General features: G+C 48.6%; 1 protein-coding gene across 8 annotated transcripts in view; it reads left to right on the top strand.

Annotated features, from left to right (window-relative positions):
• Positions 1–264: 264 nt before the first annotated feature.
• The window catches only part of NTRK3 (neurotrophic receptor tyrosine kinase 3), a 389,200-nt gene continuing 362,696 nt past the window's right edge, over positions 265–26,768 (top strand). For 4 of the 8 annotated variants that reach the window (XM_079127499.1, XM_079127498.1, XM_079127502.1 and 1 more), the window contains exon 1: positions 1,484–1,738. In XM_079127499.1, coding sequence (XP_078983625.1) covers positions 1,491–1,738 — 248 coding nt within the window. In that variant the 5' untranslated portion in view covers positions 1,484–1,490. Of the gene's footprint in view, positions 677–1,134; positions 1,739–26,768 lie in introns of those variants that run through there. The other 4 variants (XM_079127497.1, XM_079127496.1, XM_079127500.1 and 1 more) reach the window with 4 other exon arrangements.

The raw sequence follows: 26,768 nt of genomic DNA, 5'->3' as shown, positions 1-26,768 counted from the left end.
AAAAAATGCCCCTTGCATCTCAATTTCTACAGGCACCGCTTGCCCGGGCCACCTCAGTTCTCCAGCGCAGCCCTTTCGGTGCTTGTTCCTTCCTTCTCTGCTCTCCGCTTGCCCAAGGCCGAACGTAAGACCCTGTGCCAAGAAGGCGCAGTGGGCGCTGGGGCATCAAGCGTGCCATGCCCCGCAGTCCCCTCCCAGCTAAGCCCAGCTTCCCGGACTCTTGATTACGGAAGTGAGTGTCATTCATATCTAGGTCTGCGCGTCTGCAGCCCGGGTCCCTGGCTCTGGTTGCCTCTCTGGGGTTCCTGTGCGCTCCTGGCCCACCAGTACCCATCCGCGAGCCTGTGCCCCCGACCCAGGCTCGGGTGCGCTCCCTGGTCACCTCGGCCACGTACATTTCACTTCCTCCCGCGGTCGAGATTGCAGCAAAACCGGGCAGCACGAGGGCCAAAAAGTGGAGAGGAGAGCGCCTTTCGTGTCGCGCAGCTAGCTTGCCAACTCTCCCTCCCCAGCGCCGACCCTCGCAATCCCAACTGCAACTTTTTCCCTTCCGTCTCGGTTTTCCCTGGGCTGCGGCGAGCGGGCGCGGGGCCGGGAAGCGTGGAGCAGGCGGGCGGGCAGCAGCACGGCTGCGGGTGGCGGTGTCGGCGAGAGCCTCGAGCCGGCGAGTGGGTGGGTGGGTGGGGAAGGAGGAGGGAGAGGACCGGTGGGGGGGTGGCAGAGGGGTGTGGGGAGGGGAGGGAGGGGGGAGATTCCGCTCTTCTGCCGCTCCCAGCCCGGGCGGGGGGCAGGGGGAGGAGGCCACGAAGAGGGAGGGGAGGAGGGAGGGAGGGAGCCGAGGAAGACGCTCCGATAACCCGTGCGTTTCGTAAGGCTCGGAGCACTTGTACATTTCTGCAGGCGCGCAGCGAGCCATTCGCGGCGGCTGCTGCAGCTCCGACTGCATCTTCCTTCTTCCTTCAGCTCTGGGTGTGTGTATGTGTGAGTGTGTGTGTGTTTTGCAGGTGTGTCCGTTTTAATTCTGCCCAGTAGGTGGGACTTGGTGACTTTAGCACCATTTTTCCTTTTCCTTTCCCCCCCCCTTTTTATTATTATTATTTTTGCCTTCCCACCGTCTGTTGCAACCCGGCAAAGTCTTGGAGTCGGAGAGCGCGCCTCGCTTCCAGAGCCCCCGGACCCGACAAACCGGCGAGCGCCGAGCCGGCCACCATGCCCGGCAGACCGCGCCACTAGGCGCTCCCCGCGGCTCCCACCCGGCGGCGGCGGCGGCGGCGGCGGCGGCGGCGGCGGCGGCGGCGGCGGCGGCCGCGATGGTTTCAGACGCTGAAGGATTTTGCATCTGATCGCTCGGCGTTTCAAAGGCAGAGGCCCCCCTCCCCCTTCCCCCCTCCCTTGCCGTCTTTGTTTCCTTCCCCCCCTGCTCTCCCCACTCCCCCCACCCCACCCCCCTCTCCTCTCCTCCTCCTCTTTTTTAGAAGCAGCGATCGGAGATGGATGTCTCTCTTTGCCCAGCCAAGTGTAGTTTCTGGCGGATTTTCTTGCTGGGAAGCGTCTGGCTGGACTATGTGGGCTCCGTGCTGGCTTGCCCTGCAAATTGTGTCTGCAGCAAGACTGAGATCAATTGCCGGCGGCCGGACGATGGGAACCTCTTCCCCCTCCTGGAAGGACAGGATTCAGGGAACAGCAATGGGAATGCCAGCATCAACATCACGGACATCTCAAGGAATATCACTTCCATGTAAGTCAGGCGGCCGCTCCCCAGTCTGCCTCCCCCTCGCGCGGTGTCTCCCTTTCGCCCGCCCGCGGCCCGGGAGCCGGCCCTACGCCCGCCCCAGCTCGCCACTGCCCGCTGCCCGCCGGGCGCGCGTCAGGCTCGCTCTGGCTCGGGAGATGCTCTTGGGCTGCGTATTTCAGGTGACTCCGGCCCTGGCCAGGCGTGATCCGGTGATGCTTGTGTGTACCTCTCCCAGGAGAGGACCCCAGAGCGGGCCCAGGGCATGCGGGACTCAGCTCCCGCCCCCGCCCCCACCCCCATTCGCTGTAGGCTCGTTTCGAGGATGCGAATCGGGTTCTTTGCCCCCCACTAAATAGCAACAGTTTGGCCACGCTCAAGTGGAATAAAGTAGACGAGGCTCGATTTCCTGGCAGAGGCGGCGGCAGCGATAGAGGCGGCGCTGGCAGCGCTTAGCCGGGAGGGAAGGTGACAGATAGGGACTGCTTGCGATCCGGCCGAGAGGTTTTAATTATTTCCTTTTGGAGACCGCAAAACACGCTGACAAGTAAACAAGTTGGGAGCTGGCTGCTCGTGGGGAGACTTTGGACGTGTCCAGGCCGTCATGGACGCCTACCTCTTCCCTTTCCCTCGCGCCGGCCGGCCCTCTTCAACCCCATTTTGGGCATTTCCGAGGACATCCCCCATTCCCACCCTCATCTGCTTCTGGGCGCCTACAGATCCCTTTCCCTGCTTGGGCTTTGATGACTGTTCCGGATAATTCCGAGTCAGGATGGTGAAGAGAGGAGAGGGCGTGCGTTTTGGGAAGGGGGTTTCTTCTAGCATGGTGCAGATCTGTTTATTTGGAAAATTGAACTCTGGTTGGTATTTGCCTGGTTCTGCCCCATCTGAGACCTGTGGTGGCCTGCTCTTTTCTTCTTATTTTTCTTTAGTAGGGATGGGGGACAGAAGCATAGGAGGGGGAGGAAGCAAGAGCTTAGGGGCCTGTGACCCTGCCCATCCTTTCTTTCATTCCTTGGCCAGGTGAACCCCCTTCCAACCCTGCCACCCTAGAGAAGGGTGTGGATGCACTGGGGTGTTCAGAGGATGGCTCTCTTTTATTTCTCCTCAAGGTTCCCATTCCTTGGGAACCTCCAGGAGTGGGTAGGATGCTCAGGGTCTGAGGAGAGCATTTGGGGTGGCTCTTTACCTCTTGAAAGGACTCAAGCAGGAGGGCCGAATGTGCCATTGGCACTGCTCTGCTAGCGTCAGTTCTCCCTTGCTTTATCCCAGTTTGATGGGGCTGCAAAGCCAGGAGGAATTGCAGTCCTCCTTTCGCCAAAGCCCGCCAGCCCTCTTGGCTTAATGGAGACTGCTTTCGTTCTTGCAGCTGACAGTTTGAGGGACATGGACAACCCAGGAGATGTTCCTGACTCCTGGCCCAAGAGACAAGCTGGACCCATATCTCAGCTCTCTTGTTCACTCCTCACCACCTTCAACCTGGCCTGGGATGATAAGCAACCAAGGCAGAAAGGGAGAGGGAGAGGAGGACAGGAGCAGCAGGGTGAACCCAGTTGTCCCTCTCCCTCCTTGTAGGCCACAGTGTCCAGCATCTCTCAGGATGCAGGGAAAATGGTCCAGAGTGAGATTGTCAGGAAAAGTGTCTTGGAAGTGCACCATCTGGGGGGCTATGTGTGGAGGAGTGAATGGAGAGAGCTCAGTGGCCAGTCATGGTACTGGGGAGCCCGAGCTAGGGATTTCCAAGGCATTGGGTGGGCTATGGTTGAAGAGGAGGAGTCCCAGGAGCCCAGTGTGAGTCTCTTGGGAGCCAGTGAGCTGCGTCCAGCTTGTTCCCTGCTCCATGGATGTGGACGGCAGTTACGGCGGGTAGCAGATATGGTCACAATCACGTAGGCTCTTTACGGCCACGTAGGGGTGTCACTCCTTTGAAAATGAGGCTCAGGGAAGCAGTTTGACAGGAAAGAATTGGGTTGATCTTTCCAGGCTGTTGGATACGACGAAGATGGGAGGAGTCTAGGGTAGCCTCTGACCCTCTTTGGCATTGGAGGACCTTAAGAGAGCATCTGGGGGGATAGGGAGCAGGGAGTGGGATGAAACCCCTCTGTGTATGTCCCCATTCTTGTTTCAGGACTGGAACTCTGGCAGGCTGTCAGGACTCTTTTCCCCAAATCTGCCTCAACACCAAAGAGCAAAGGGAACTGTACTCCTGTAGGAGCTGTGGGAGTGGCAGGTTGGGGAGGGTCAGAGTTCATGGGTCGAATGACCTTTCTTCACCCCATTTCTCCCCAGTGCCCTGTTATATATGTGACTGGTATTGACTGAATTCGGGGAAGGGCCAAGCCTTTTACTCTAGAGGCAGACAGCCTGGAGGGAGGGAGAGGAGTCCCGGGTCACCCTCGAAAGGACATGTCGCTATCCCTACTTTACCCCTGAGGAAATGGAGGCTCAGGTGGTAAAGTAACTTCCCCCAGGGAGGAGCCAGTTTTAGGATTCTGGTCTCTCCAGCACACCATTGCAGGCCTCACTCTGTGGGGCTCTGCATGATGAAGGGGCTTGAGGGGAGAGTGGAAGGGCCTTGCCTTAGCTTGGCTTGGAGAAGTGCTTTTCAAATTTATGATGTTTGCAGAGACATGGTTTTGAGGAGGCTCCCAGCTTCCTGTCAGCCTAATGCTCTGGGGACTGGTGTCTGCTTCCGGTTGGGCTTGGGTGGGCTCTAGGTCTGAGGAGGGTGGGTCCTCTGCAGATTCATCCTTAGGCCCCTCCCTCGTGTGCTGGATGGATTGTGTCTGGGTTTTCAGAGGGACAAGAGATCTGTTACTCTGTGGTTCTGCTTCTCAAGGCAGTTTGTAGAGTGGTTCCTATTACTATCTGGAGCCTGGCTGAGGGGTGCCTCGGGTGGAGGGCCACCACCTTCAGCCACCCCATTAGTATCATGAAGAAATAAGTTATAAAATGTCAGGGAAGAAGTGTGGGTCTCACTTCTGCCCCTCTCAGTGCCAAGCTGCTCCAAAGGACTTTTTCTTTTGGACTTTTTGTTCGGGGAGACCAATCTTTCCGCCGTTTAAGCTCTTGACACACAGTAGCCTACCTAGAAGGGTCCATGCGCAGCCACGCCCAATCAGGCTCTGACGTCACAAAGGCAGGAGGGTGGTGGCCGGGATGGTGGGCTGTCTGGGCTCCCTCTGTAGGCCAGGCCTGCGGGGCTGAGTTGGAATGGTGTATCCTTGGCTGTGAGAAAGAAGACTTAAAGAAGAGGATGACATTTCTGGGCCAGGCATTCTTGAAACTAGTTGCCTAGGCTTGCAAAGACCAAGGACTCTTGACTGGGATACTGAGCTGCCAACTGGGTGTCACCCTGAGCCACCACAGCATTTGGCAGCTGTCTGGTTCCTTTATTTCCCCTGCCTTCCCTGAAGATTCTCTCCTGACTGGCTGAAGGGCCATATGGGTCTTTGCTATATTGACTGTGATATTGACTCTTTGATTCTCCACCTGTCTAAGAATCAAGGGAAGACTCAGCCTTGACAATTATCAGTGAGAACTGGGTCCCAGCAAAAGTGTGAACCAGGCCCCGAAGTCATCCAGGGTCAGTCAGGAGGCTTAGCAAGGTGCTCAAGCCCCAGGATTGGAGCTAGACCTGGGGGAGAAGGCACAGGGCATGAGGGGCCTTTGAGGTGAGATTTAAAAGGGACAGTAGTTACATCCCTAGGGAAAGAGATACTTCAGGATTAAAGCTAGGGCCCTGAACCCCAATGATCTTGGGATTTTGCACTGAGGTGGGGCCGTTGGTAGGCTTCCGGCCCTCCTTGGATCTAGAGTTTCAGCCTCAGCAAGACCAGTAGGTCAAGCTTCCATAGAACTTCCTGTGGCCAAGGACATCAGCCCTGTGTTTTCCTGAAACCTGCTAATGTGAAAGCTTTGGGCAAACCAGCCTGACCTGCCCATAGTTTTGACAATACTAATGTACTGGCTCCAGGAGGGTTGAGCTTGGAGCCTGGGAGGCTTCTCAGGGTCCTGCAAGGCTCCAAATACCTTCCTGCCTAGCTAAGTGTGCTGCTGAAGGGAGGGAGGACCTGATACTGGCTTACCTGTGATTCTGTCTGTCCTTGCCCTGTCAGTCAACCCTGACTGGTCCTTCCTTGTGGCTGGGGAAGGAGCAGGGCCCCACCCCAACTGAATCTTGGGTGGGTGGCTGTGGATAATCTGTGGCCCTCCCTGGGGATGGCCCTTGCCAGTATGGTGGCATCTCCACCATGGCCTATGGTTCCTATTCCAAGTACTGTTGAGTGGTTTGTGTAGGGATCACGGGTACCATGTCTGGCCTCTCTTCCCAGAAAGTGACAGGTTAGGAATAGGGGAGAGATTGGGATACATGAGTTATATCCTGGCCCTGTGCCAACCCTCCTGAGTTGTATATCACAAGGTTGTTGTCTTTCTGAGCTTATAAATTCAGCTATGAATTGAGGCCATGGGGCATAGTGTCCCTTCCAGCTTGAACCTCTGCCATCCTAGGACCCAAGGAACATCCCCCAGGAGACTCAGCCAAGTCATGGCTAAGGGTCCCTCCTTTGGAGTGGTGGTCACCCTTGTGATAACACCAAGAGAAGGATAGAGGGTGCTCTCTTACTAGCTGTGGGCCACCTGTCATTCGTCCTTCCTCCCTTTCCTACATCTAGAAACTTGACAGTTTGTGAAATCCGACACAATTTGAAGTCAACTTCCTAGACCAAATGTGACCCTTAATGTCACCCTCTCCTAAGTGGCTGGGCACCTAGCTTCATGACCCCCATCTGCACCCTTGGCTCAGAGCCAGGAAGACATGTTCCCCACAAAGTTCTCAACCCAGGGCTGGAGCAGGGGCCTCCATTGGGTGAGAAAAGGAAACATCAGAACTTCTATTTCAAAATATTCTTGCCTAGAAAAGGGAATATTTAATGTATAGATTAAAGATATCTAAGCACATAATAAATATGAGTGGATTGCAGATTTTTTTTTATTGCTAAATCATGTAAAATAAAATACAAAAGTATGGTGCCCCTTGTTCTGGTGATAGGAAGGTTCTCTCAGGAAGGTGAGTGAGGGACAGGAGAGGTGATACTGAAACCCCTGGATCTCCTTTTTGGTGCTATTGCAAAGGAAATTTGACTAATTAGGGGGCCAACAGAAGGATGTGAGGTAGGACCTGACTAGTACAGCTCTCAAAAGGTGGTCTCTCAGTACCTGTGAGGATCCTGCCTTTTTGTCCCAATGACAAGTTCTCCATCTCTATGAATTACCCATCCTCATTTATATTGTGATCCCCAGTTTACAGGCCACTCAGAAATTGTTGAGTTTGTTTTTGCAAAAGCAGAGATTATTAGTCCCATTTTGCAAATTCACCAAAGTCAAGAACAAAACGAGTCCCAGGTGGTTGAGCTGCTCTGGCTGCCCAGTGAAAAGATCCATAGGCTCTGGGGTAGCCTGAAGCTGCTGCTTCTGTCCCATGGCCCTGCAGCTGGACATCCTCTGGCTTGTTGGGAAGGGGATGCTGAGTGTTTTTATTCAGAAGGTTGTTTCACTTTCAAAGGGACAGGTTATAGTAATGATCTGTTTCAAGAGAGGTTTGTAGAGGATGGTTGAGTGTCCTGGTAACTGTTCTAAAAGTGGCCTAACAGAGGCTGGACTTATGGAGGCTTGTCACCAACAGATCTGGTGACCAACTGAGCCATCAACTCAAGTCATTTGTCATTCCCTGAGCCTCACCTGCCTGAGCTTGGGAAATGTGAATACTCTGGTGGCAGGATCCATTGCAGGCTCCTTTTTGATGGGTGGGTCATCAAAGAGTAAGTCCTCACATCAAAGAGTAAGGACTCCAGTGAAGCCCAAACCAAAGCTCAGCATCCACTAGCATCTTCAGAACACTCAAGAAGGATCCCCTTAAGTTTTAGCTGCCCCTAAGTGCAGGGCTTACCAGCATTCAGAATTGGAGGGCATCACTGCAAGCCCATCCTCCCTCTTATTCCCCATGAAGGTCCTGAGGCCCAAGGGGCAGGACTCAGCTGGGGTCTCCAGGTTGCTGGGAGATTTCTCTTCCCAGGCATGCTTCCAGGAGGGGGTGCAGCTTTCTACTCTACCCTGGCTCCTGTTCTGGGCACTTTGTCAAAGCCAGAGCCTCCCCCACAACTGTGTTTCCCTCTGGGGTGATGTTTCCAAATTCAGGGTCCCCAGAGGCAACAACTGTGTGAGGCTGGCAGCCCCAGGGCTCCTTGCAGCCTGCAGCCCACACCAATTAGAAATAAACTCAATGAGAGCTTCTGCTGAGCTATTTACATACAGGACTGTAGAACTGGGCTCAACACTCTTGGGAGCTTGTCCTTTCTCTCTGCTCACACTTCGGTCCCTGGTCCCCTGCTGGCTTATCCCATCAGAAGGGTCCCAGGTTCTGGGCAATGAAAGTTTCAGAATTCCCTCCTCAGGCATTGTCAAGTATGGAGACTCTGGAAGCTACTCTCTACCTATGCCCAGTTTTTTCAGCTGCTCCCCCAGGCCTGTAGACAAATCCCTTCCCTCCTCCAGGCCTCAATTTCTATCTGTAAGATAAGGATAATCATAACAGCTATGTTATAGCAGCACTCTGTTGAAATTCAGTGTCCTGTGTCATGTCTGGCAAAGAGAAAGCTGTCAATACATGATAACTAATAACAGCTAGCATCTATTGAGTACATGATAACTAATTATGGCTAGTATTTATTAAGGACATGAGAACTAATGGTTGCTAACATTTATTGAACACTTGTTTTAGACACTGTTCAAAGAACTTTAAGTATAATACTTCATTGTGGCATCATACCAACTCTGTAAATTAAGTATTATTAGTCCCATTAGATAGATAAAGAAACTGAGTCCAGGGAAGGTACTTGACTTGCTTAATTTCATATAACCAATACATTTTTAAGCAATCTAGCATTTAATTATTAAGCTCTTTTGTCTGTATTCCATTACTAGACTCTTAAGCATAGTAACACACATGTATGTATATATGCATGTAAATATGCCTACATATATGCATAAACATGAATATATTGCTATTTTGATAAATTAATAGAAAAGTAATAGGATTGATATGAAGGTCTAGGAGGATCCTTTGATATTATTCTAGTTCCCCAGGTGAGAATTGCCCTGGCTAGGGTTAGAGGGTAGAGCAAATTGGGTAATTATGGGTATAATGTTGGCCAGGCAGTTTTGGCCAACACAGTCCCTGACCTTTAGTGGTTGGGGAGGCTTTTAGTCTTTTCTCCTAACCTGTTCCCAGTAACCAGTCCTCCCTGAGGCCTCCTTGACAACCCCATGGTGTCCTGGCCTCTGAAGTCATATCAGCCCCGTGGTAGGCCTGGTGCCAGTGGAAGCTGGCAGGGCTCAGGGAACTGGTGGCTGGGTCCTAGTCAGCTCCTCTTTGGGTTGAGGCATGGTCCACAGGATAATGTCCCTGGCTGCCCATGGCTAGAGAGAACCTGAATGGGGTAACAGAGGGCTGGGTGGCTTCTCCTAGCTAGCGCTTTGGGGTTTTGGGGTTGTCTCTGAATGCAAGAAAGAAGGGAGTGTCCAAAATGCTGGGCAGCTAGAGTTGGGAGTTGATGGTCTTTCGGGGCCCTTCTCTTGCCTCCCACACAAATAAGTAGCCTTTACTCCCCAAATCCCTTACTGTTGCCCTGGCTTTGCTTTCTATCCATGCTTACTGATACTCCATCTGTCTCTCTGTGGGAATGAGCTATGAGCATAGGTGATGGCTACAGCTATCCCCATGGAGACAGAGTGTCCTGCAAAACAGCTAAGATCACCAAGCATTTGTGAGCACACACCCATTGTTGCTGCTTCCTGGCGGTATGAATTTTCCATGTCATAGAACTTCTCTGGGCCTCAGTTTCCACTCCTAGGAGCTGGGGTCACCTAACTCTTCAGCCTGGCCCCCTCGCAGGGTCATTGGTCACTGTTGAAGCAGTGCATGATGTACTCAATAGGCTTTGTAAACAATCCAGCACCAAGTTGGCTATTTCCATGTCCAGATGACTGGGGGAAGGTTTTTGAGTTAGGAAGACTTTGAACAGTCAATCTTTAGATCTAGAAAGGGACTCAGAAATACTTTGGGCCAAACTCAGTTTTATAGAGGAAGAACTTGAGGTTTAAGAGAAGTGAATGGACTTGGCTCAAGCACTGAGTGAATTCCTAACACAAGGCGGAGCAGGGACATAGGACCCTGCCTCCCTAGCTGTGTGACTGGCCCCCTGCTCTCTTGCCTCTGCTCTGAGGCTGAGGGATTACCAAAGCAGGGAAAAGAGCCTCCAATTAAGAAAGATCTTAGATTCTAAGTCCTAATCCTGGCTACCTGTCGCAGTACACTGCACGGTGTGCGTAAGTCTGGGGGCATCTTTGTGCCACCTAGTGCCTCTCTTCTGTTCTCTGCACATCACATTTGAGGTTTCTGTAAACAAACCTTAAAGCCTGTGACTTCTTGCTTGCCAACATCAGCTGCTTCTAGACTCCTAGTGGCCACCAGAGGGCAGTGCGGCGCATGAGACAGGCTGAGGCTGGTGACTTCAGAGGGCGAGTGGGTGGAACAGGGATGTGGCCCTAGCCGGGTGGGTGGGGAGTGCGTTGTCAGCCCTGGCCATGGAAGATTCCCTGTGCCAGGGCTGAGTGGGGAGGCCAGCTCTCCCCCGGGCAGGGCTTCTCTCAGCAAGCTGGCCCTGCTCCCCTTGCATCTGTGCAGTCTAGCAATATGAGACTCCTGTCCCAGCCTTTCAGGCTCAGGAGCTTCTGGTTCCCTAGGAAGGGGCTGGGAGAGTGCCCTGAGTGGAGGGACTGTCCCCTTTCCACCACATCTCAGTTCCAGCAGCAGCAGCAGCAGCAGCAGCTGCAGCAGCAGAAATCAGTGCATTTGCACAGGGATCATGGGGATGAACCATGAATGCAGCATAGCCCAGGAAAATCCAGGCTTTACAGGGACACAGAAAAGTTGATGGATAGTTACACTGTGCAGTGAGTGCTATGGAAGAAGTGAGCTTCATATCCCGGCTCTGGCTGCTCGATATGCCAGCCCAAGCGTGAAGGCGTCTCTCACCTCTCCCTGCCTTCCAACCCAAATTTGGGAATTACTGAACACTATGTAGGTACTCAGTAAATACCAGGCCCTAGAATTTTTTAGAGATGAGAGCTTGGTGCCATCTCTTAAGCTCTCTAGACTCTGGGTTTGCTTTCAAAGAAGATCCCATTCATTGGTGGGCATGAAAAAGTGCCTTGCTAACCAGGGTCTTGGACCCTGCCTCCACGACTGTTTCTGTTGCCCTCTGTGACCTGCCAGCCCTTTTCTGTTCCAGGCAGGCTTGTTTGAGCACAGTTGTTCTGATCCATGTTCCAATAAATCTATGAATGAGCCTTGTTATCAGCTTTAGTGACCAGGTCTCTTGCTTCTTTAGAGAGCCCTGCAGAGAGCTTCCAGGACTAGGGCCTTTTCTCTGCCCTGAAGGGCATCCTACGACTGCCTGACCAAGGGCCCTCTCTTGTGGTCAATTTTTGCCCAGCAACGTTATTATTTCTGATAGTTTTTCTGTTTTTTTCTGAGGCTGGGCTGCTGAAGAGCAGGAATGAAAGTTAGCATTTATGACCCTCCAACTGGTCTGGAGCCATCTGCATAAGTAACCGGACTTATTTATGGCAACTACTAAATGAAGCTTCAGATTGTGACTCTGCCTCCTACCAGCTGTGACCTGGGCTGGCTATGGAACTTTTTTGACCCTCAGTTTCCTCATCTGAAAAATGGTGATAATAAAAATAATACAGGGTTATCACAAGATTTCAATGAGAACATGAGTAGTGTGTGTAAAACCTTGAATGCTGGCCCCTCCCTTTTATTTTCTCTCCCTTCTCATCACCACATCCCCACAAACAGGGATGCTTTTCATGGCCCTCAGCTGTTCTTCCTGCTTCTGGTTTCTCCTCCTTCCCTCTCATTTTATATACCGTAGCAGAAGCCCTCTAATCGGAGAGCTCATTTAGAACAATTCCTATCCTGGACTTTTCAGTGACTTTTTTTTTTTTTTTTTTTTTAATTGAGAGGTAGCAGGAAAAATAGTAACTTCTTTAGTCAGACAGCTTTCCTGGTTCTGTTCCTGTTTAGGTTTAGGCAGGTTGCTCATTGTCTTTGAGCCTCAGTTTCCTCATCTGAATAATCAGACTTATAAGACATCTTTATAAAGTGGTTGTGAGGATTAGATGAGATTATGGTAAGTACCTGGCAGGTGATGGGTACACAGGGGCAACTGGCAAGTATCGCAATGGTAGTTTGTAAGATGTGAGGGACAATGACATTTCAGGTTCCTTGATGAGTGGAATTAAAGGAAGTTATGAGGGGAATGAGCATGTTGAAGAAACTGAAGGAGGCAACGGGAGGACCATGGTAGTGTACATTGGAAAAGAGGGCAGGTCAACAGAGGTGCATGTCTGCCACATTGATGGGGAGGTTGCTTTGGTTTGCACTGCTAAAACACCCATCTGGGACACTAAGTGTCAGAGTGTCGTAGGCAAAGGCTTTTTGCCGCCTGCTTTCCACACCTGCCAGGCTTAGGGGTTTGGTCCCAGCAGTACCTGTCTTGGGTAATTCAGTAGCTCCCAATCTCTGGCAGATGTTGTCCCATATGGTTTCATCACTGTTCTTGGCCCTGCAGATCTTCCCATTCACCAGCTGACCCCCCCTTTTGGCTGTTGTCATGGAATAATCCTATCAGCCACAGATGGGACTTGGGACCAGCCTGATAGAAAGAATTTAGGAATCCATTGAGATAGGAGTGACCTCAAATCCCTCCAATCCACCCAAGCCTCCAACGCACTTTCCTTTCAGTTCCATGTTAAGTCACAAGAGGGCACTAGACCACGATTTCTGCTGGGAGGGAGGTGCGATTTAACCTAATTGTGTTTGTACTTTTGATGAGAAGTCTGAGCCCCACTTCCCAGATGCCAGCAACTCAGAGGTCACTGCAAACCAACTTGATTAAACCACAACCCATAGCACCAAGACAACAAACTCAGGAGAGATCTATTTGTGACAAGGTCATGAAGTTGAGTGTCAAAACTGGGTTCCAATCCTTGCCCAACCCCTTGCTTTTTTTTTTTTTTTTTTAAAGATGAGTAAGTCACTGGGTTTCCCAGGTCTTCACCTGTGTAGCAGGAGGTGTTGCTGAGATGTTACAGCATATTAAATTATATAATGTGTGGAAAGTGTCTGGAACATGGTGGATACTCAATGATTGGCCATCTGTCTCTTTCTGGAAGGACAAAGTTAGGCCACAACCCCGGGGGATAAGTCTGGGATCCTGTTGGTCTGATGGGGTCATTTTACTTCCTTCCTACTCCGCCATGAATGCTCTGTGGTTCCAGTTCACTGGGGACAGCAGTGACATCCAGTGGCTGGAATGGAGAATAGCAAGTGTACTCTGATCTTGGAGGGTACTGAGGATGGGAGTTTTTGGGACCAGATGATACTGAGTCTGAGTTAGGGGCTGTCAGCTTCAGAGGATCCATCAACAGAATATCTCCCCTTTAATGGGTAGGTGCTATTGGTGATGCTCTGAGGGCATTAGTGTGGTGATATTGGTATTTTTCTTGCTTGGACTCATAGGGTGAGGTCACAAATAGAGAAAACACCAGTAACTGAGTTTATGGTGACCAACCAATCCTGGCATCTAAGAAAGAAACCCTTTCTGGAATTCATAGAGTACTATTCTTTTTGACATGGTTTAATATAATCTATCTGGTTGGCCTCAACCAAGAGACTCGAGTTCTATAAGCCTCAGTGTGTGTATTTGGAAAACGTGGGGGTTGGGTTGGCAGACTACAAGGGTTCTTGCAGTTGAATTTGAGTGTCAGACATCATTGTACCCCCTTTGTTCAGTGTGAGGTGGGGCGAGGTCCAGGGAGAAGGGGGTGTGGGTTTTAGGCTTTGCTGGTGAAGAATCTCCATCCTGGAGAAGGGAGGGGTCATTCCTCAGTAGTGTGGTGGTCTTCAGGCTGGAACCAGGGTGTCTGTGGCTCCTTATCTTGCAAAACCTCTTCATTGATGCACCTGAGATCCAGGAGGGAGCATTGGCAGACGTGCCAAGCTCAGGAAGTTATTTAATATCAGCTTTGCTCCAGATTGTGTTTCTGACTCCCTGCCACCTCTTAAGTGGCAGTCATTTTAACAAATGTGGCGATAAGACACCAAGTGGGAAATAACATGAGGAAGGGGGAGGGGGCAGGGTTGTGGAGGAGGGGTGGAGTTTCATTCCCTTGGCAGAAACCTTGCCTTAGAGGCACTCAAGAGGGAGAGTCATAGAAGAAGAGCTGGGGCCCTGCAAAGCCCCTGGCAGTGAAAGAAGTAACAAGAAGTGCCTGATTTTTAGGGTTTGTAGCCTACAGCTGCTGCTTTCCCTCCAGGGAAGAGTCCTATGTCACTGGTAAATTCTGTCTCCTATCCCTGGGGCAGGTGTGGGAGGGAAAGCCCCACATTCTGTTTTTCCAAAGATTGTTTCAAGTGCATAACAGACTCCTGGTGTTGGTGGAGTGCTTGGTCCACTCTGAATGCTGAGCTCCAGTTGTACCTAAGTTGTGGAGTGCCCAGGTGCCTGACTGCGGGCCTTGCTGCCTGTTGAGGTCCTCCTAGCCTCTGGACTACTGGGGAAGGGTGTGCCAGCAGGGCTAGCCTGGCTCTTCCTTCTGCAGGACAGAGAGAAGGAGTTCATTCTCTTTTGTTCTAGTCACTTGCACCAGCCCGTGCCCAGCCAGATGCTAAGCCCTGGGGTACTGTGTTGAGAAAATAAACCATGATCCTTCCCTCCTAGATCAGAATTGAAAGGGGGAAGTAAGTTTTAGATAAATGGTCTATAGCTCACAGGATAATCTCAAGAGAAGCAGAGGCAGAATTTTAGAAAATGGATCTGATGTAAAATTTAAAGAAAGAAATGTATATATATGACAATGTGGCTTCCCTAAGGTGGGAGGGTGCCATTTACCTAAATGGAGATTTAAAAAATTCTAGACTTACCTGCTTGCAGACCCTTTTAATGTTGGAAAGAATGGAGTGCAATGTCAGGATTGTGCCCCTGGCGATGGAATTGATTCACTGGCCTTGCCCTTGTCCACAGAGGACCTGTGGTATTCTAGGAGAAGCCACACACCAGCAGGCAAGGAAGGCAGGTTCCATTTTTTTCTCTGTCACTCTTTGCCTGTGTGAGACAAAGATTTGAGGGCATGTGGTTTGCTGGGAAGATATTAGGGTTCAGATCTGAAATTTCCCCCAAAAGCTCATGTATTGAAGACTTGGTCCCCAATGCAGCAATGTCCAGAGGTGAGACTATGGTTAGTGACTGGATCATGGATTAATTCATTGGATGGATTAATAATTGGAATGAATTAATGGAAGGAGGTAGAAACTGTAGGTAGGAGGAAGTAGGTCACTGGGGGTTTGCCCTAGTGGTTATATCTTGTCCCTGACCCCTTCCTTGCTTTTTCTCTCTCTTTCCTGGCAGCTGTGAGTTGAGTAGCTTCCTCTGCCATGCCCTGCTTCACCTTGGCCCCAAAGCAATGGAGTCCATAGTCTAAAACCTCTGAAACCATTAGCCAAAATAAGCCTTTTCTCCTTTAAGTTGTTATTGTCAGGTATTTTGGTCATAGCAGAAGAGCTGACTAACACAAAAGGTGACCCCAGGAAACCTGGGGGAGGGGAGAAATGAAACAGAAAGGAAAGGGCCAGGAGCCATGGGCAGGTGTGCTCATGGACCGGTGCTCTTCTGGGCACCTGTTCACTCATGGATCTATTGGAGTATTCAACATAGGTTTATTGGAGGGCCTCCAATGGGCCAGCCACTTTTGTGGGAGCCAGGAAAGCAGTGGTAAGCTGGACAGAAGAGGTCAACATTGTCCCTGTTGCTCTGAGGTCAAGTAGTGGTCCTCTAGGTTCCTTGCTTTTGCACCTGGATTCTGCTCCTGGGGATTTACCTTCATAGGTGGGAAGTGAGCACATGTGCTGTGGGTACAGGGTTGATCCCCTCAGTTCTCCAGGGCCAAGTTCCTGGGAGAAAATTCCATCAGAGAGTGCTTGGTGCAGGGAAAGTCTGCCTTTCCTCCCCCTCCGTGTTCTGGGTGGAAGTGAGCCTGGCACGATGATGCACAGGTTGGGACAAAGAGACTGGCCCCACATGGTGTTGAAGAGTGGGGCTTCGGCTTCCTCTCTTAGCTCCTACCCCTAGACAGAGCTTACCAGTCCCCACCCTCCCCAACCCAGGGCCCTCCCTCCCCAGGGCCATAGAGAGCAGAAACTGCATGAAGCAAGAAGGGCAAGCTTATACCTCTCTGAGGATTCCAGGATTATTTCCTATCTCCATGGAAATGACTGGTCACTCTTCCCTGAGCGTCAGCCTTGGACTGTGTCTCCCACCAGGCAACTGCTGTGTCACCCACCCCTCCTGGCCATCTTGTCTTCAGGGCTGCTGTTGCCTGTAGTCAGGTTGGACTCTACCTCATTGCCCTTGGCTGTGTCTGTCCTTATCTACCCAGGTGGGACCACTGGACAGAAGAGGGTGGTGTGGCTAACATCTCTGTTCAGCTGAGACTCTCTGGAGCCTTTTCCATGTGCCCTGAATGATACCAGAGCTGTGTTTATTTCTTTCTCACTGTGCTGTGAACTCCTGAAGGTGGGCATGGTGGCTCTCTGGCTCCCTCTGTTCTGTCCCCGATACCCAGCTCCTGGTAGTGTCAGTAAAGACCTGTAAACTATAATAGGCTCATTTCCTGTGTCACAGCTCTGTGACCTCCTGGCCTGGCAACAGTGCACATGTCTCTGCCTGGATGCCAGACACATTGCTCTCATAACTCTGCATTTCAGTGGGCCTTGGGCTCTGCCCTCAGCACATAGCCTGTTGGAGGAATCTTCGAATCTTGCTCTTTCTAGTGAGAGCAAATGTGTGTGATGCCCACCTTCCAGGTGTTGTTCTAGGGCACTCTGATTTTAACCCCTTTCATTCTCAGCACAACCAGATGAGACAGGTACTATTATAGGTTGAACAACCTTTATCTGAAATGCTTGGGACCAGATATGTTTCAGATTTTAGATCATTTTTGGATCTTAGAATATTTGCATACACATAATGAGGTATCTTGGGAAGGGGACCCAAGACAAAACATGAAATTTACTGACATTTCATTTGCACCTAGTAAACATAACCTGAGGGTAATTTTATACAATATTTTAAATAATTTTGTACATGAAGCTTCACAATGTGGAATTTTCCACTTGTGGCATCACCTCAGCACTCAAAATGTGTCAGATTTTAGAGAATTTGGGGTTTTGGGTTTTTGGATCAGGGATGCTTAGTGTGTATCTTCCTCATTCTATGAATGGGAAAATTGAAGTGCAAGCGGCTAAGTGACTTGCCTGATCATTTGGCTACCAAGTGGCAGGTCTGACTGCAGTCCTGTTCTCACTCCCAATGTTGCAGATGACCTCTATCATCTCTTGCCAACCTCCATTTGCCTTTAGTTCTGGACCTAGCCCTCCTCCCACAGCAAACAGGCACCCTTCACTGATAGGACACATGGTTCTGTTCTGATTCTCAACTTGGGCAATGGTAAGGAGCATGGGGCAGAAACCACCCTTGGGACCAAGAGGAGTTTGGGATTCCTCAATTTCATGGGCACTGGTGTTTTCAACCCCATCTCCAGAGAATGTCCTTTAAGGGGGAGCAGAAAGGGGCTGGCTTTTCTGGGCCTGTCACTGCCACCAATTTATTGGGTGAGTCTGAGCAATCCATTCTTTCTCTCTAGTCTTCTGTGTCCTTATATTAGAAAACAGGGGCTGAGCAAGGTTCTCTATTTACATTTTTTTTTTTTAAGTTGTAGATGGACACAGTACATTTATTTATTTTTATGTGGTGCTGAGGATCGAACCCAGTGCCTCACACATGCTAGGCAAGCGCTTTACCACTGATCTACAACCACAGCCCCTGGACTAGGTGATCTTTGAGGCCCCTTCTGGCTCTGCCTTCTACCCGATCTCTTGTGGTGACTGGGAATGGGAAGGTTAGGAAAGAACCCTGAAGCTGGAGGGAGTGTTTTACCAGGGCAGAGTCTGTAGGGGGCGGGGACATGGCCTGTGCTGTGCATAGGCACAAGTGGGGTTCTTGTTGCCACGTGTGCATACATGCCTCTGTGTGTGTATGTTCTGTAGGATGGACACTCGTGGTTTCATACCTGGGTGTACATGCCCATGATGTGGGGGCTTCTTAAAGCACAGACTGTTGGGCCCCAGCCAGGGTTTCAGATTCCAAATATCAACTGCCTCCCTGAGAATTTTCATTTTGGTGATGGAAAGGCTGCTGGACCATGACCATGCTGGAAGAAGGACTATTCCTGTGGATAGTTTTCAAGGTGTACGCCCTGGAGTGAGATCGGAGGTAGTGTGGTAGTCTGCAAAATATTTTTATGAAGAAAGTTTCCCAGACTACAAAACATCTGAATGTCCCCTATCTCAAAGATCATGGACTCGCTCTCCAGCACATTCTGACAGGGCTTGTCCAGGTACCAGGTTGTTTCTCTCTGTCCCTCTTTTCCTCTTCTCTTGTACCCCAAACATGGTGCCTGGCTCCATCTTGAGTTTGGCCCCATCCTCACCTTTTCCCACAGGGCTGGACTTGGCCTGAACTTGCTTGGACCTACAAGATTCAATATGTAGTTGAGAGGTGAAAACATATTTATGTTTGACAGAATGCCCTTCCAGAATAAAGTTGATTTTTAAAAATGATTTGGGAGGCAGGGGAAATAATTCCGTAACTGCAGCTCAGGAGTCTTAGTTGGCTTCTAATTACCCCCAAGGTTAAGGTTAGAGTTCTTTCAGTGCATTTGAAGTCTTTCCTGTTTAGGTACAGCATCTGGAACCTGCTGCCTGTTACCCTCTCATAAGAATCCTGTGCCCCAGCCAAACCAATCTCCAGTTCATTCCTTAAACATTCCTGAGCCTTTCCCTCTTTGAGTCTTTTGGTCCAGTGCGTCCCCTGCCTGAGTCTTCTATCCTTCATTCCGTTTATCTGGATCTTCCCTATGACTCTAGTCTCACCTTTGAGATACTCTTTGTTGTCCAGACACTGTTTATGGATTGTTCTGTCTTTGCAGTCCCTGCAGCTGTTGTTTGTTGAATGTCTTTTCTTCAGGCCTAGGGGTTTATACAGTAGCTCATTTAATCAGGACAACAACCACATGCATGGAGAATGGTTCTCATTTTACAGATGAAGATATAGAGACCAAAAGATGCAAGAGTTTGCCTCAGGCTGGAGCTGTAAACAACAGTTAGGATTCAGACCCAGGCTGCCTGCGGAGCCTGTGGTCCCATGTTTATTGCAGCAGTGGGTGCAAAAGCAAAGCAATTGGAGACAATCCAAAATGTCATCAGGAGACATTTGAATCGAGAGATGAATCATGGCACATTGAAATGATGGAATCCTATATAGCAGCTACAATAAAAACCCTGTTCTCTGTGTAGTAACATGGCTATATTTTGAAAACATAATACTAATGGGAAAGAAAAGCAAATTGCAGAATGGCATGCCATATTTGTAAGTTAAATATCACATCTGATATAATGTATTGTTTATGGACATGGTTATGTAGTAAAAAGATAAAATTATGGACTAGATACAAACAAGTTTCCCTATAGCTTTTTGTAGGGAGAGGAAGAGGAAAGGAAGGGGCCTAGGGTCTGAATTTTATCTACAATGGTTTTCTTCTCTTTCTTAAAGATCTTTGCAGATGACAAAATGGTAATGTGTCTTCATTCCAGAAATGAGTAGATAAAGGATTCAGCATATACTCCTTTATTTCTTCTCTACTAAAATGAAACTCTAGAAGCCCTAAGCAACAAAAATATTATTATATCCATCAGATTTGTAATTTAAAATAAGAACAATATTAAAATCATTGTATGTATTGGCTATGGCTTCCATAACAAAGCCTGGGTGCCTTAAGCAACAGGAATTTGTTTTCTGGCACTTCTGGAGCCTGAAAGCCCAAGATCAAGGTGTCAGCAATTGGCCTCTCCTGAGGTCTCTCTCCTTGGCTTGCAGACAGCTACCTTCATGCTGTGTCTTCACGTGGTCTTTCCTCTGTGTGTGTCTGTGTCCTAATTTCTTGTTATAAGGACGTCTGTCATATTGGATTAGGGCCCACCCTAATGACCTCATTTTATCTTAATTGCCTCTTTAAAGACCCTCTTTCAAATATAGTCACATTCTGAGGTCTTGGGGGTTCAGCATATGAATTTGGGGCAAAGGGCCACAATTCAGCAATCCAAAAAAAAAAAAAAAAAGGATGTCTGCTGAATTTAACATAGGTTTTCCAGGGGCAGAATTCTGCAGAAGTTCATCAGAGCTGAATTTTTCTCAGTTTTCTGATGCCACTTGCTACTAGTGCCCTAGAATTATCTGTGTGGTTGGCATTGTGGCGAAGGTGGCCCCACAGAAGAGGTTGCACACCCCTAGATGAAACAGAGATGGATAGAAGGAAAGGACACACACAAGCAAGCACAAAACTCGAGATGGGCCCACAGGGATAGTTCTGATTGTTTAACATTTAGACCACAGGTGAAAGTAAGTAACACATCTATATCAAATGTGCTATTTTCTGTTTCTTCCTCTTGTTAATCAGTTAACTTATTAATCTGATATCTCAAGATTCAAGTTCAAGACTGTGAACACCTTGTTTGAATCAGCCACCAAGTGGGAAGTGGGGGATCCCCCCACCAAATGGCAGTAGACTAGAACTGTAGGCTCTGAGATTTGGGGTAGCAGTAAGGAAGAAAGTCCCATAAGAATGGGCCACAAAATGAAATTACTTTCCCTGGGATGTATAAATAAGTAGACTTTAGCTCCATCCCATCATTTGATTATGAAAAATCTCATTAGGAAAATTTGCAGTGAACATCCATATAACCACCAGCTAGAGCCTATGATTAGCATTTTATTTAACTTGCTTCACCACATAGTTCATCCACCCCTCATTCCTCCATCCACTCATTAACCCATCTTATTTTTCTGATGCACATCAGAATAAATTGCGGTATTGGTACAATGCCCCACAATACTTCAGCTTGTATATCATTAGTTAAATATTTGTTTCCATTTGAGGTAATATTTTTATTCAATGAAATGCATAGATCTTAAGTGTCCATTCTCTGAGTTGTGACAAATGCATGCACCTGTGCCACCTACACCTATTGAGATTCAAAACATTATCACCCCAAAAAAGTTCCCTTATGTCTTTTCCAAGTCCATCTCCACCACCGGCTCTCCAGAGGCAACCAGTATTTTGATTTTTCAACTACAGATTGCTTTGGCCTGTCCTACAGCTTCATATAATGGAATCATATAATATGTGTTTAGCAAGAATGGTTTTGCGATTCCCCTTCGTTGTTGCAGATGTCAGTATTTGGTTCCCTTTTATTGCTTAGTAGTATGATATTGTACGGCAAACCTGAATTTATCTGTTCTCCTGTTCTTGGAGCTGTGGGCTGTTTCCATTTTTGGACTATTATGGATAAATCTGCTATGAATATTTTTGTACAAGCCTTTTTGTGAACATATGTTTTTGTTTTTCCTGGGTCACTCCCTGGGAGTGGAATTTTTGGGATGTATGATGAATTTAGATTTAACTTTACAGGACACTGACCTGTTTTCAAAGTGGTTGCACCAGTTTACACACTAGGACTGCTTTTGATTAATCTGAGTCAGGAGAGAGGTACATTCTCATAATTCCTGGAAACAAGACCAACAGAGTCTTCATCTCATAGATGAGGCCACTTCGGGGCAGAGGGGTGGTATCCCTTGCTGAAGGTCACTTAACCGGCGGGTGGCAGAGTTGAGATCCTGTCTGACTCAGTTTCCACGTGTGTGGGTGTGGGGGAGCTCCTTCAGGTGTTCCCACTCCCCTGTTGTTTCTCAACCCCCTGTTCTCTCTGACACTGTGGAAGCCAGCACCCTGTGGGCACTTGGTACTCTTTGGTGGGACTGAACCCCTGGGCTGGGGTACTGTTTTCTCAGAGTTCTCTGTCTATACCCCAACTATGTGGCTCTTGCCAGGGGCCCAGGCCAGGTCCCAATTCATTGTATAGACAAATGTCAGACAACTCCCTTGACTTTGTACCTCCCTCGCAAAACACTTCAGCCAGCAATCCTGTGGGAAGGGGATTAGATTTCAGTCCTGGTGAAGTAAGATGTCCAGGAAGGCTTTTTCTTTTAAGCAGAAGAAGAATCCATTTCATCTTAAGAGATGGCACAATATATGTGCCAGAGAAAGAATGGTCCGAGTGTATGGGATTCCTTGGGAGGGTCCATCATTCAGGCTGAGGCAGGTGGAGGGAGTTCCAGGAGAAGCGACAACAGAGCTGGAACCTGGAGGATGAGCAGGCATTAGCCACATAGAGAGGTCACATGTGATGGAGGTTATTTTAGGTAGAAAGAAGAGTGTGAAGAAAGCTCTGGAAGCAAGAAAGACTGTCAGGAGCTAAGGGAAGGTCATCCTGGCTGGAGAAGCAGGGAGTGGACAGATCATGCAAGACTCAGGGTGGTTGTGAGCTGTCTGAGGAGTGAAGTTTTTTTCCCTCTTTCCACATTTTTTTTTATTGGTACATTATAGTTGTACATAATGATGAGATTCATTGGTACATATTTGTACCTGTATGATGTATAACAATATAGTTTGACCAATATCACTCCCTAGAACTTTCTCCCTCCTTCCCCTCCTCCTGCCTCCCTAGTCCCTTTCCTCTACTGATCTCCCTTTCATTTTTATGAGATTTCCCCATCCCCCACACCTTTCTTTTCCTTTTTCCTCTCTAGCTTCCACAAATAAGAGAAAACATGACTCTTGACCTTCTGAGTTTGGCTTATTTCACTTAACATAATGGTCTCAAGTTCCATCCATTTTCCTCAAATGACATGATTTCATTTTTTTAATGGCTAAATAAAACTCCACAACCTTTTCTTTATCCATCCATCCATTGACGTATACCTAGACTGGTTCCATAATTTGGCCATTGTGAATTGTGCTGCTATAAACATGGGTATGCTTGTATCACTGAGTATGATGACTTTAACTCTTCAGGGTAAATAGGAAGGAATGAGCTAGCTGGGTCACATGGTGGTTCCATGCCTAGCCTTTTGAGAAACCTCCATATTGATTTCCACAGTGGTTGTACTAATTTATAGTCCCACCAACAGTGTAAAAGTGTCAAGGAGCGAGGTTTTGCCCTGTTTGTCCCACCAGTTCTTAGTATGTGCCTGGTTAAGCAAGTGCGACTGACAAATGAACAAATGAGACCTCCAACTGGGGGCATGGCCTGTAGGGACTATTTGAAGGTACAGTCTTGGGTCTTGGGAGAGGCTGATGTAGTTGGGCTGAGGTGGTGTCCATCACGTCTTGGCCAGAAGTCCAGCCGATAATTTTCTACCTTGTTTGCTAACACATCAGCAGCAGGCAGAGAAGGCCTGGCCCTATCTGAAGGGCACCAAGGGGCATGGTGACGGAACTCCAGCTCAGGAATGCTACTTACTAAAATATATTTGTTTATTCAGAGATTTAATTAACATGTTTAAATATTAAAGAGTAAACAACGTGTGTCTAGTGGGACTCAACATTTACCAACAGGAGTTCTGGCTTATTTGATTATTTGTGTTTTCCCTGCCCGAAGAATCATGTTTCTGGCTTTGTTTAGGGAATGCTGCAGGAGAGTAGGTTCTCCCAGGACAGGGCAGGGTGGTGGGACTAGGAGACTTTGAAGTCAGGGGAGGAGGAGCAGGGAGTAGGCAGGACCCTCAGGAAGTAAAGAGGTAAGGAAGGGAGGGGAGGGGAGAAGAAGTGGACAGAGAGCAGTTTTCTAGAAAGGCAAAAGAAACTAAGACACTGTATTCAGTTTCTGCTGAGAGAAGAGAGAGATTTGGAATTTCAGAACAATGGGACCAAGGTGCAAAATAAGATGACTGGTGGTAACTAGGAAGCCTTTGGGGGCATCTCTACAGCCAGGGGATTGAGGGGTCTTATGGTGTGCTTCTACGAGAGGATACCCTAAGATCCCTCAATCACTTCAGTTTCAATGTGCTAACTTTTGTGGGGGCAGCTTCCCCCCAGGATGCCTAAAGAGACTGCAGGCTGGATAGTGACTGGGTAGAAGCAGCTCCAAGACTTGTGGTCTCAGTAAGGAAGGGAAAGGTCTCGAGTGATAGGGAGACCCCAGCTACTTGGACAGGTAGAACTACATGAAACCAGGGGTGTTTTGCAGATGATCTGCATTACAATATCTCGGCAAATGAAGTCCTGGATGCGGAGAGATTACACCGGAGGTTATTTATTGGCAATGCGCTCTTCAGTTTTAATTTTTTCTTTTTGCTTATTCAGGCTTTAGCTCCAGAGGAAAATAGCCTGGGGTGGCTCCGAAATAGATTCTCTCTGCCCCATTAACTTATTCAGTGAGTTTAATGGTCCTTTTTCCTCTCAGCCTTGAAGCCATCATTAGAAGGCAGAGATTTATAAAAGCAAAGACACTGAGCTTTAGTCAAACTTTGATTCTGGGCTGGGGGAGGCCAGGGTGCAGGGCAGGTGGATACCTGCTTCTGCCCAGCTTTGATGGTGTAAACCTTGAGTTTCAGGACCTCAGGACGGAAGCTCTTGATGGAGCAGATGATTTCCTGGTTTCTTTGGGACTTGGAATACCACTCCCCAAAAGCTCTTTAGGGATGGGTGACCCTGGCTCTCCCAGCTCTCACAGGACAGGAGTCACAGGTGTCTCTGAAAAGCTCGAGGCTGAGCTCCCTCCAGTCCTCGCAGGCCTCTGGGATCTTTCTAGGGGCATCCCCTGGCTCCCCTCATCGACTCCACAGAAGTCACTTCACAGAGGGACCAACTTGTCAGGAGCCAGTTCCCTTCAAGCCAAGTGACTAGAGGGTCAGTTACCCCAATGACCAATGAGCAAATGGCAAAAAAGAAACCAGAACAAAACCAAACAAACCCAAAGCCTGTGTGCTAAATGCTCAGTTTGCTGAATTTTCCAAAATTTTGATTTAAGAAACATAATTACTGAATCAAGCCAAGTCCAGCCAGCCCAATCCAAGGCTGAATTTAGTTCTCTCCACTTCCTCCATTATTTGTGCATCCGTGGGGTACAGAGCCAGATATTGCAGAGGAGACAACAGAAGAATAAACTAAGCCTAAGGCAGGCCAGACAGATGCACTTGTTCTTCAAGAAAAGGCAGATGTGATGAGTGAGGTCCCCACAGAACGGAAAGTGGTGGTGGTGGGGTGGTGGTTTGGGAATTAGAGAGGGGGCCATATCTCACGTCCCCTAATGCATAGGTGGGGCCTGGATATAGAGGGAGTTTTGAAGGGACTTTGCTTTGGGTTGAGGGGGCAGCTTATAGCATAAGTGCCCTGTGGGGTTGAGGAAGAGCAAGGTCCCCATTCACCCAGAGAGGAGGGAGTATGGAGGAGTGAAGGACAAGCCCTGGGACTCACTTGGGGAGGGCGTTGAATGCTGTGCTGAGCTTCCGTGTCCTGTTGGTTAATGGTTGGCACTGTTGAAAGCTTAGGAGGACAATCTTAAAGAAAAGTGCAAATGACTTTAAAAAATATGAGTCTGTTTGTGAATGGAAATTGAAATAACAAGAAGTAGAAAACAGAAAAAGAAATCATTCCTAGTCTCGCAACCACAGGAAAACAAAACAGAAAAAAGGTACACTTTGATGGATTTTCTTGAAGTATTACAGTAAAGTTGATTCTTGAGTCAAAGCAGAAGATGAAAAGTGACTTCTGGAAACTCTTTAAACCACCAGTGAGCCCATGAAAATGCACCACTCTCAGAGACACACGGGAACTGAGACCAGATGGGGCTGGGGTCAGCTAGGTCACAGACAGGGAACTGAGGGCAGCATTGTAAAAATGGTTATTGAGCCATGTCTGGTGATATACACCTGTAATGCCAGCCACTCGGGGTGCTGTGGCATGAGGATCTCAAGTCCAAGGTCAGCCTCGGCAACCTGCCAAGACCCTGTCCCAAAATAAAAAATGAAAAAGGTCTTAGATGCAGCTCAATGGTAAAGCACTTCTGGGTTCAATCCCTAGTACAAAAAAAAAAAGAAGACAAAGAAAAGGAAATGTTATTTCTCTTATCAGTCTTTCAGAGCACATAGCAATAAATCACATAAATTCAATTTGTAGATTAATATGAGAACATTGTGTGTATGTGTGTGTTTTCATGTACCTGAGAAGGACTTTTAGTTTGCAGTTTTAGAAGGACAATCTGTAGTGAACCATGGATTGTGGAGGAGCCTCAGATACTAGAGGAAGAAGGCAACAGACCAGCTGCAAAAACTCAGGGATGGGTATTGCGAATGGGAGGTAAAGGGAACAGAAAGGGAAAGTATTCCAAAGACTTCAAATATCTCAAACAATGCTGATTATGTGATTATATGCGTTCAGTGTGAGAGACGGAGGTGTTAAGGAGAATGGAAATTTCCAGAAATTTCCTCACCCCAGAACTGGGTGAGGAGGGAACAGTGTGCCTTGAGCAGAAATAGGTTAGGGGGAGACAATGGTGACTTCCAGTTGGGACACACTGAGTTGATGTGAGAAATGATTGGCATGCAGGATAGAAATGGTCTACGGGGAGATATCTTGTCTCTGATCAGTGAGCCATTCTGGGTTAAGTCCATCAGCACAAAAAACAAAAACAAAAAACAAAAACAAAGCAAGTAGCTTTTTAAAGAAGGGGTTCAAGGATTAGCCATGTTCTGGGAGCTCATTCTCCCACGGCCACCATCCAGCCTTCTCCATGGGCGTCCAGCCCACTGGCATGTGTTCTGGCGATGCGCTTGCTCTTGCAAGAAATTTATTGCCATTGGCTCCTAAAACACTTTTTTACCTTTGTCTTTATGAGGTCCTGTGCTTCTGTGCCCCCTCTCCCACTTCCCGCTCTCCTTCCTGATTCTGCAGG

Source organism: Sciurus vulgaris (assembly GCF_902686455.1).
Source record: "Sciurus vulgaris genome assembly, chromosome: 2".
NCBI classification, from domain to species: Eukaryota; Metazoa; Chordata; class Mammalia; order Rodentia; family Sciuridae; genus Sciurus; species Sciurus vulgaris.
The sequence above is the reverse complement of the archived record's forward strand: the minus strand, read 5'-3'. Positions and strand labels throughout refer to the sequence as shown.